General features: G+C 50.5%; 1 protein-coding gene across 1 annotated transcript in view; it reads right to left on the bottom strand.

The window, feature by feature from the left end:
• Positions 1 to 5,564: 5,564 nt before the first annotated feature.
• Positions 5,565 to 10,596, bottom strand: part of LOC104405521 (pseudouridine-metabolizing bifunctional protein C1861.05-like) — a 21,676-nt gene continuing 16,644 nt past the window's right edge. The window contains exons 15-18 of the mRNA XM_010014254.1: positions 10,077 to 10,214; positions 9,241 to 9,407; positions 8,720 to 8,808; positions 5,565 to 5,760 (exon numbers count right to left, since the gene is read on the bottom strand). Coding sequence (XP_010012556.1) covers positions 5,565 to 5,760; positions 8,720 to 8,808; positions 9,241 to 9,407; positions 10,077 to 10,214 — 590 coding nt within the window. The remainder of the gene's footprint in view (positions 5,761 to 8,719; positions 8,809 to 9,240; positions 9,408 to 10,076; positions 10,215 to 10,596) is intronic.

Here is a 10,596-nt window from a genome sequence, read left to right as displayed (position 1 = left end):
TCCCAGCCACATCCCTCTCTGCTCACACTGTTGAGAGCCCCAGCCCCAAGGAGCCTGTGCCAGGCACAGGCTTGGGCTGCCTGAGAGAACCCTCTTGTAGGCAGAAGGTTTCCTTTTGGGGTGTGCATGCCTCACAGCCAGTTAGTCAGTCATTTTGGGGCAACATGAACTGCTCAGCCCCAGCATCATGCTCCACACGTTCAAGCTGACAGCAGTGTGATGCCTGGGGACGACATGAGCTCAAAAGAGCCTCTTCATCTCCCCCACGCTGGCAGGGTGGAGAGGCTATCATAAGAAAGCAAAGCCAAGTTGCAGAAGATAGATATAATGGGATAAGCATTTGCTGCTGGATGTCTGGGTTTCATTTAAAATAGTAAAATGATGCAGTAAAACACAGTAGTGGACAAGCTGCTCACCAGGCTGTAGAACAGCAGCTTCGTCCCAGGAGGCAGTTTCAAGGCAGTTCATTACTGCTTTGGGCAGAAAGCACGCTGAGCAGCTGATGCCCACAGCCACGGCCTCTGCCCTCTTGCTGTGGCGCCATCCACCCTGGCCGAGCGTCACCCAGCACATCTTGGTTAAGACAAGTGCAACCAGACTGGCGCTCGCCTCCTGACCTGCTACTGCCTGTGGCCACTGGTGCTTCTCTAAGCCTTGCCAGGTACCGGCGGGTTTTAGGGTTGTCACTGCCCGTCTGCCTTGTCTGCACCACAAACCACAAGTGCTGTGAGGCCATGTTCTGGCCAGCACTTTCGCACTTGGCTTATGAGAAGCAGCCCAAGAGCAGCTTTTCTACCTGGTATTTGGAGGGTCATGGCATGCTGGGCACCTGCTCCTGCTTCTCTCAGGTCTGCCTGACTTTCATGTCCCCATGGTGCCGCAGGGCCTGCGGGACAGCAAGGCTCTGTGTAGGGTGCTGGGGCACAGGGGTGCACAGGGGACCTGGTTTGGAAGCTGCAGAGCTGCTCAGGCAGACACGAGCAGCATGAGGGCACATGTGGCAGCACGTGGGTCACAGTGTGGGTGCAGCAACCCTCTGCCTGGAGGAGAGGTGCCACCCCAGCTCTGCTCTGCCAAAACCCGAGGCTGTGCCTGGAGGATGCTCTCTTTTCCCTGTATTTTGGGGCTGTCCCACCTGGTTCCAGCATCTCTGTGCTGCATAGACTTGCCAGAGCTGCTGGCTCCCTGTTATAACAAGGTCCAGCAACATCCCACACAGAGGTTCCTGCAGGAACCTGTGGAGCTGTGAAGCAGAAGAAAGGGCCTGTTTCTATGGCCACATTCTCTTCATTTGGTGCTCCTAACCCCATATGCACAGCCCCCTTCCTGCCCTGCAGACAGGTCAGCCAAAGGGGCTCAGTGAGCTGCTCAACCCCAGCGTCAGGAGTGGTGGGCTCTTGCCTCCCCTCACTCCTGGTCCCTCTGCAACCCCCCCATACAAACCTTTATCCCTGCTGGCCGAGGATGGGTTGTGCTTACCGTGTCCCCGTTGAACTTCCCGTGGCCCTTCAGGTGATGGCTCAGCCTCCTGCTGCGGGAGGGCTGCGGTGGGCGCCTCCGGGGCTTGCTGGGGGGGTCCTGCTCACCACTGCCCAGCGGGGGCTTGGCCATGGCCTTGCTGGGGGTCCTGGCTCCCATCACCTCCCATGCACCAGACGGGGGGCGGCTCCCATCCGAGCCCTGCCCAGGCAGGCTGTCCCCTCCATCTCCAGGTGGCCACGGGTCTCCTCCAGGGCCCCCAGCTCCCAGCTGCCTCTTTGGGGTGCCAGCCCAGCCCCCCAGTGCCTCAGATGGTGCTGGGGCTGAGCAGAGCAGCGCCAGGAGGAGCGCAGCGACCGTCAGCAGGTCTATCTTCATCCTCGGGGCCTGGATGTGCTTGGGGTCTTCCTGCCCACACAAGGCTGTTGGAGGCAGGAGCAGAGGTGGGTGCAGAGGTGGAAGGAAACCTCTCTTCCCTGGTGCTAACTCATTTTTATACGCAGGGACATACCCTGGGGGCACAGCCCTTTTCCTCCGCCCCTGCTGTGTCCCACCTCCCGCTTGTGAGCAAACCTGGCTGTTTGCATGGGCCTCCGTCCCCCTCCCTTCTGCTCCCAAACACCTCAGCACCCTCCACCCTGTCCCTGCTTGGTGCTGGGCATGTGGCATCTCCCGCTTCTGAGCACGGGACCTTTCAGCTAAACCACACTCATGAGCCACGTCTTAGTAAAGGGGGGCTGCTGCTGGTTGTTTGTGCTTGGTGGGGAGATGTGCAAGAACAAAATGGGTCCCTTCAGTCTCTGACAAGGCAGACGTTACATTTCCCTTTGGTTGCCTGAGGAGGTAGCGCTGATGTGACGCCGCTTGGTCAGTTCTCTAGCCCACCCCTTGTGCCTTCTCAGCTCTTTACCTAGTTTTGGCCTTACCTGATGGAAAGGTGGCAGGCTTAGAGGTAAGGAGTTGCTACAAGCCTGGTGAAAGTGGTCTGGGTATAGAAGAGACACACAGTCAATGCCTCCATTCATTGCACTTCTTACTAAACAGCAGAGCCCACCCAGGAGGGTTGTGTTAGAGCTGCCCTGAACAAGCTTTGGTTGGCTTTCAGGCTGTGTCAGACCTCAGTGATCTGCTCCTCAGGCAAGAGTCCTCAACAACAGAGGGTGAGTCTGTACTCCAGGCTTACTATGGATCAGGTTCAATAAACAGGCACAGCACAGAGACCCAGATCTGCTGGAAATCAGTTTTAATGAGTGTCTGTGTTCACCAAACTGGTGGCACCTGCAGTTGTCTCTTGTGCACATCGCGTGGTGGGAGAGGGGAGGTGACTTTTCCTCACTGCTTCCCCAGTAGTTATCTGTATTTGCATCTCCCTCGGATGGTGCCCTCCGCCATGCCACAACCTCCCTGTCAGCACCCTCTTGGCCAACAGGCTGTAGTCACAATCCTGAGCACCAGGACTATGCCCTTCCCCTCAGCCCTGCTCACTAGCAGGCAGGATCACCCCCAGAGACTTTTTCCACTAAATCCTGTCTCCTCATGCACCAAAGGACAACATTTGCATGTGTACAGGGCTGGGGGAAGAGATGCTTTTTGTTCAAAATCGTTCCATGTGCCTGCTGAGGAAGGGCTGGCAGCATCTTTTTGAGACACAGAATTTGGGTAGGATGCAGTTACGGTTTCTAGCCAGTGGACAGGTCTGAATTGAAGTGCTGTGCAGGATGGGTAGCAGCCATATCACCACAGCCTCCATCACCTCTGTTCGCTCTGAGGCCAGATCTCCAGTGTAAAAAGTGTCTGTGGTCCTGCCTGCTGTGCTGCTTCCTCCTGGTGGGAGGAAGGACTCTGGAGGGTGCAGTGAGTTGCCAGCCCACTGCCCTGGGTGTGAGCTAAAGGAAGGCAGGAGACCAGAGAGCTGATTCTACACATCTGCTGCTAGTATTTTCTGTATGGGCAGCAAGGATGTACTAGCAGAAGACGAAACGGCTTCAGGCTGTGCCAGGGGAGGTTTAGAATGGAAATTAAGAACAATTTCTTCCCTAAAAGGGTGCTCAGGCATTGGAACAGGCTGCCCAGGGCAGTGGTGGAATCACTCCCTGGGAGTGTTCACAAACTGTGTAGATGAGGCCCTCAGCGACATGGTTCAGTGGTGGACTTGGAGTCCTGGGGCAACAGTCGGACATGATGGTCTTAAAGGTCTTTTCCATCCTGTTTGATTCTGTGATTCTATAATTCTATGCCTGGCTGTTGTGATGCTGGACTTGGACACCTCAGCTGGTATAAGGCTGTAAGGGAGAGGGAGGCTGTTTTGCAGACACGGCACCTGAAGCCTGTGCTGGAGCCTCCCTGTCCTGCTTTCCCCCAGACATCATTGTGGTGTTTGTAACACAGGGAGTGCTCCCCTCTGGACCCGGAATGAGTTCACGTGGTCACTGGCCTTCTTACCTCTGATGTGGGAATGGCTCAACACCCTTGAGCCAGCAAGCTTCGCCTTGAAACCCACACAGAGGTGTCCTGCCACTCACCCACTGCCATCCCTTGCACTCCCATCAGCCACCGATGGTCCTGTGTAACACCAAAAGGCCACAGGCAGAGCTGGTGTCTTCCCACCCTCAAGTTTAGTTTCTCAGGGGATGGAAGATAACTTGAAAAGGTGTCTCTGGGAGGTAAATTACACAACAGAGGAGTGAGAAGCTGATTTCCATTGCCAAGCTGGCTACATTAGGTGATTTTCAAAAGGCTGTGGACCAGACTCAATTTCTATGAAATTGGTCTAAGTGTGGATGTCCTTGCTGATAAAGAAGCTGGAGGGGTTAAAGGCAGAGGGATAACTGCAGCTCCAGCCTGGGCAGGGTCAAGGAAGCTCTGCTCTGTTCCTTGTCTTTGCTATGGACTCACTGTGAACTTGTCAGAGTTGTCTGAGCTGCACAGCTTGTGTGTTCACCTGTAGGCAAGGGCTGTGCTTCCCTCCTCCCTGGAAACAGCATCCTTAGCCGGAGCTTCTGTGATGGTAGCAGGAGACTTCTTGTTCTGGACAGAAGGGAAGGTGCAACTGAACGTTTTGGTCCCAGCACACAGTGCTCTAGCACCACATGCCTCTGGAGAGCCATGCATGGGGAGTCTCCTCTGTGAAGTCCCCAGTGGTTTGCCAAGTGGTCAGGAATGGAGGTGAAGTGAGAGGGGCTTGCTCTCCTTTAATTTAGACTTCACGCTCTGGGCTGACAAGGCAGGAAGCCCCAAGTTTGGAGGAAGGCGTGTGGAACAAGGGGCTGTCATGCTTCAAAGGCCACCAGCTGGGCTCTGGTTACCCCTCTGATAACCTTGCCTGCTTCCTCCAGGGGCATTGGAATTCACAGCAAGAAAGTGTGGCATTTTCTGGCTGTCTTGGGAAGACCGATGTGGTTGTCTTACGGTGTTGTGCCTACAAGCTGCACCTTGCCTCACATTGTGGTCCATGGGACTTCTGGGATAGAAATCAAGAGTAAGCAGCAAGAAAGGATGCTGCTGCTAGGCTACCTGAAGAGATATGGTCCTGAAGATCTGGGAGTCAATGACAGAGGAGCTGCTTTTATAATGGACAACAGTGACACAGGTGGAGGAAGGGAAAATTCCCTCAGTAGAAACTCTAGGACTGGAGGTTCAGGGAAGCAGGAGGTCTCAAAGACCAGGCACCAGACTTTGTTTACAAAGAAGTTCCCTGGGCTGGGGCCTCCTTCCCTGGGGGTTTACTCAAGGCCAAAACACATGAGTGTTCCCATTAGATGGGGGGTGAGATATAGTATTGACAGGCAGTAGAAGAACCAAGCTGTGGCTGCTGCAACCCACCAAGCAAAAACAAAAAAGAGGTAAAAAAAAAGAGAGGAAAGAACAGCAAAGAGCAGACAAACATAAATGTGAACAGTGCAGTACAAGCTGTCATCAAAGGCACTCTGCTGACACTTCACCTCCCAAAAGGTAGCGTGCACTGAAAGTCTAAGTTCTCTGGTGAGCAGCCAGCTTTGGAGCTCAAAGCTCAAAACATGGCCCAGTTCCTGGAAACAGCAGTGTTGGGAGTGAAAGGAGTTGATAGGTCATAGAGCCATGGTGCTCTAGTCCATCTTCCATAGCTTCGCCACTGGCCAGCTCCTGCTCTTGACTTGCTCCTGGCTGACGCTGGAAGTGCTGATTTCTGGGGAAATGGGCTCATAGGAACGGAGGGACAAGCTTGCAGCAAGCAGACCCATCCGGACGCAGGTATCCGTGTCGTGTTTAGCAAGGATCCCTGCGAGGATCCCTGCCATTAAGCTGTGGAGAGAAAGAAAGGTGGGTTTGAACACAGGGGGAGCAGCTCTGATCTTGGGAACACAGCCATTCGTTTGTAAGAGCATTCATGTGGTCTCAAACCAATGCTTACAGAAGCAGAATATGTGACACAGGAGGGGTGAGTTTATAACGTAAAGGTTTTTGCTTTTTTATAGTTATTTTTCAACTTGGAGTAACAAATAGTGCTATTTATTCCCATTTTATTTGTTTCTCATCTGAGAAGTTGCAGTACTTTCCCATTCCACCACATTTTCTATTCTCCCCAGTTTTCCAGATGAGGCAAGAGAAAAGAAAGGAGTCAAAGAAAGGGAAAAAATCTGTTCTTCCTTTGCTCTCTAATCATTTTGTCACTTCTCTGCTGCTTGTTGGTGCCATATTATGTTCCTTCCTGTCCCCAATAGGGTGGATTGGAAGAGCAGTAAAGTTCCCGTATGATTGTGAAAGGGGCAAGAAACACAGCTGGAAAAATAAATCCAAAGCTGAAATGTGATTGTTAGATTCACATGTTTGTAAACTTTTGCTGTGGTTTTCCATTTGAGGTTTCCCAGTAAAAATGATGTGCTTGGAACAGAAGCAGTCACCCACAGTTCCTGACAAGGCATGGTGGAGGCCATCGGCAGGAGGGGATGACTTTGCCATCTGCCTGGCTGCAGGGAAAGGCTCTGTTGAGACATGGATACGTGCAGGGTGGTGTTTGTGATCGACTGGGAGCAACTACTGTTTATTCATAGCTAAACACAGTAGTGATGCTTGGAAGCTAGGAAAGCACAAAGGAGATGTGAAAGAGAAGGGAGAAGATAATGGCAGTTGAGAGGAAGAAGCAAGGACAGGAAAATGTGATGGCATGGAGGAGCAAATCTATGGGGAGGGAAAAAGATCACTCTTTTTTGCGCTCTGACTAATTACCTCAACATCTTTTTATCCATAACAAAGGCACAGAAGATTATGACCTCCATAAGCCATTCAATCTCTCAACAGCTCCAGAAGCTTAGAGTAAATATTTGGGGGAGCATCCCCTAGCAATGCCGTGTGTGGGCATGCGGTGTTATGTTGTCACGGCAGCCAGGAGCAAGGAGCAAACAGCCACTGGTGCCTGCACACACACATGATCCTCGGACAGCATCTCTGGAGCTGTCAGAGAGCCCAGGGTAGAAGTGAGGCACGGGGTGCCCTGGAACAGTGTTGCTGGGTGTGCAGTGTCCCCTGACTTCAGAAGTGTGAGGGTTCATGGGGGCTGAGCTGTGAATGTGTTACAGCCCTGGGTTATACACTCCTGTGTAACCCCTCTGAAGTGCCAACAGGCTGTGCTTGGGCAACTTCACCACTTACATGCTGTGGAGACGGCACGTATGTCAATGTGGTGCCCTGGCATTTCCAGCTGGGGTTAGCAGGAAGGAAAACCCTGGACAAATGAGAGGACTATAAACATTCCCACATGGACCTGGGGACTCTGGGGAATGGGATTTGCAGACCAATATTACTTCAGGAATGGGAGCAGTAATGGGTCTCTAGCTTTCAGATAGCTTTGGAAGGAAAACCAAACCTAGGGACATTCAAGATGTGATTCTGAGCAGCCTGATCTAGTTGAAGATGTCCCTGCTCATGGACCGGATGACTTTTGAAGGTCCTTTCCAAACTATTCTACTATTCTATGATACTCTGGTGTAGCTCAGTGGAGGTGTTTGGCAGTGGTGCACCCTATGTCATCTTTGGCCTTTCCTTAAATTAAGCCTTTAAAAAGGGAAAGGAAACCCTAAAGAAGAAGTTTAGTTTACATCAGCCTCCAGAAAAAAATTGTCCTGTGGTCATGGGCAGTTGTGTACCAGGCAGATGGTGCAAAGAGGAGGCTGTGCCCCTGTAGGGGCTGGCAGAGGTTGGGCACATCTAGAAGTAGTGAGGAAATCTGAGCTGTCCTTAAGACAGGCTAAGGAACTTGTGAGGTTCCTCCCAGCCCCTATTCCTCTGCCATTACACTTATTGCTCCAAACAACACTTAGGTCTTCTTTGGAGAAGACCAGCTTGCAGTTGCAGTCAACTCATCTTAGAGGTGACCCGGGCCACGAGTTGTGTGTCCTCGTGGTTAAGTAGGTTATCTAGCTTGGCAAGAAGTTACTGACTGAGCCTAACTCAAATAGTGAGGATGCTGTAAGTTTAAAAGAAAAAAGACTTTTCATGCTGCCCACTCAAAAAGAAAAAAGAACTGTTGCTATGCTGAGATAGTGGTAGGTAAGAGTAGAAAAATAGAAGGAAATATCTGTCACATACAGCCTTTTGGTCTAGCCAAAGGCAATGGAAGGATAGAATAAATTATTGTAGTGTACAAGGCAAGAAGAAAAACCTAACTACTACATATAGTTTGACAAGTTAACAAGGAGCATAATAAATTATTACTCTGACAGATTGCGAATTGATCAGTGGGGCTAAGAATAATACCTTTCATTTCCTACTCCTATGTACGGTGTTGTGTGAACAGCGAGGCGTATTACACAGCAGACTCTTTCGAAGCATGAGCTATTGCCAGAGGCAAATGCAGAACCTGATGAAATGCTTTTAGAGGGTGATTTTAGCTACTGAGTGGCAGTAGCACTTCCATTGGAGAAGTGTGGAAGTAGTTAGTTAGAAAGACAGCTTTGATGTAAGGTGGTTTACTTTGCTTTCAGCAGCTCAGCCCAGGCTAACTCAGGACTACTAGATTGCCATGAAAAGCTTGGATCCTCAAGAGAAACAAATCTAATAATGGCAAGACTGGCTTCCAAGATGTTCAGGGGGACATTTTTAGCAAACTTTGCAAGGAATCATGGTAAACAGCCCTGTTCTTGTGTCCTTAGTGTCTGCTCCTCAAGCAGAAAAGTGTCATTTACCTTTGCAGTAGAATTTCAAAGAAACCTGATTATCAACCTTTCACATTTAGCTGGAGAAGACAAAGTAGTGAGCAATATACCTGTCGCCGGCTCCTGAGACATTGACTATGTCCTCCCTGCTGATGTGGACGGCGGGGTAGTGGGTGGCGCAGAGGCTGGCAGCAGCAGCCTGTGCCGGGAGAGAAGGGAAGTTAGTGGGAATTGCCCAAGCTGGTAAGGCCTCATGTGGCTGATGCCACCCAGACCTGCTCAGATGCCAAAAAGAAAAGGAAAAAAGAAAAAGGCAAGAATGTTTTTTCACACTTTGAAAGCCATCAGCAATTTAAATGAAGCTTCCTGAAAGTGAAGCCTTCACTCATGAATATTCATGCAAGCACATTTAAAACTAGCTGACTAGAAACACTGCTGCTGGGAGCCAGCAGTATATGGACAGACAACTTGATTTGCTTTCAGAGCTTTTCCACCCCCCAAACACATACATTTGCCAGCAGTGATGCCACATTTCCCAGGACTGCTGCCACGCCACCAGAAATAGCAGCAATGCTTTATGGTCTGAGAAAGCAGCAACTGAGAGTTCAGAGTTAGTCTCCTGTGCCCTTACCTGTTCATAAGCTCTTGGATGAAGCAATATGCTCCCTCCCAGGCTCTTGCCACACAGGAGGATGCCGTGAGCGCCGAGGGTCACAACCACACAGTGCAGATGGGACAGCAAAGGGCAGGCCAAGGCCACTGCGGTCTGGACAACATCCTCCAACCTGGATGGCAGTTCTTCAGAGAGTGGGGAGAAAAGACTCTGCTATAATTGTAAAGGTCCTCAGCTGGCCTTCTACAGGCTGACAGCCTATTTCTGAGCACCACTGCTACTATTTATGAGCTCTTCTGAAATGTGGTTAATATTTTTTCTTTACACCATGGGAAACATGGAATTCTCCAACATTAGACTTCCATGCCTCTATCCTACACCAAAGAAACCACCCCTCATGGGACTAAATATGTGTGTAGAGATCAAAAAACTGTTCTGAAGTACGACTTCATTGCCTTAATGCTGTTGGATTTACACCTGCGTGTGGTGGGGCATTTCGTTTCTGCAAAGGGTGCTGCTGTTAGGACAGCTGCCCTCAGAGCACCATGATTCAGAGACAAGTTCACAAACCAGAGATTGTTCCTGTTCAGCTGATGATGTGAGGCAAATGGGATCTCCGGTTTTGGACAAGGAGCCATCCCAGGCCTACTGTGCCCTCTGATAGATCATCAGTCTGTCCTGGGCCGTACAACCCCTGCAGAGATGACTGTAAGGTGGAAGACACCAAGGGTATTTAAGAATCCCCACTGTGTTACAATCCAATTTGCTTGAAATGGGGACTGGAGCTGAAAATGTTCTTCTCCAGGATCTAGGATACTAGAAGTGTGAGTCTGACCCTTCTGAGTATTCAATACCTGCTGGCAGAGGGTTCCCGAGGGTCCGATTTATTGCTCTTAGCTCTTGCAGGTTGGGGGAAATGTATGTGAGCGCTTTCCAGCTGTCTGAGAGGAACGGCTTAGAGGCCTTGTTCTCGTCTGTTGGCTCGTAGCACACTTCAAAACAACATTGCAGCGGGTTAGTTAACGAGTTAATTAGTCATTCACCTCTATGTCAGAGCAGGGTGCAGTGCAGAAGGCTTAGCATGATCTGCACAACTGGGGGTATATATGTAATCTGTTTGTTAGAAACTTAAATGCTATTTCTTCTATGTTTGGGACAAGGTCTCCCAAGGATTTCCTTTCCAATGCTCAGCAATGAGGCAGTTGCTTCTGGCTCTGGAGTGATATAATCAGACTTCAGTTTTGTTACTCCTCTTAGGTGGTTTTGGAGCCTCTTCCAGGTTTTAAGAACACTGTCTCCTTTTAGATTTGCTTTTAAAAATGAAGGCATGACTCCAAAGGTTTAGGAAGCCTTGTGACGGACCCCAGCATATTG

This window comes from Nestor notabilis, unplaced genomic scaffold (assembly GCF_000696875.1).
Source record: "Nestor notabilis isolate BGI_N333 unplaced genomic scaffold, ASM69687v1 scaffold9035, whole genome shotgun sequence".
NCBI classification, from domain to species: domain Eukaryota; kingdom Metazoa; phylum Chordata; class Aves; order Psittaciformes; family Psittacidae; genus Nestor; species Nestor notabilis.
The sequence above is the reverse complement of the archived record's forward strand: the minus strand, read 5'-3'. Positions and strand labels throughout refer to the sequence as shown.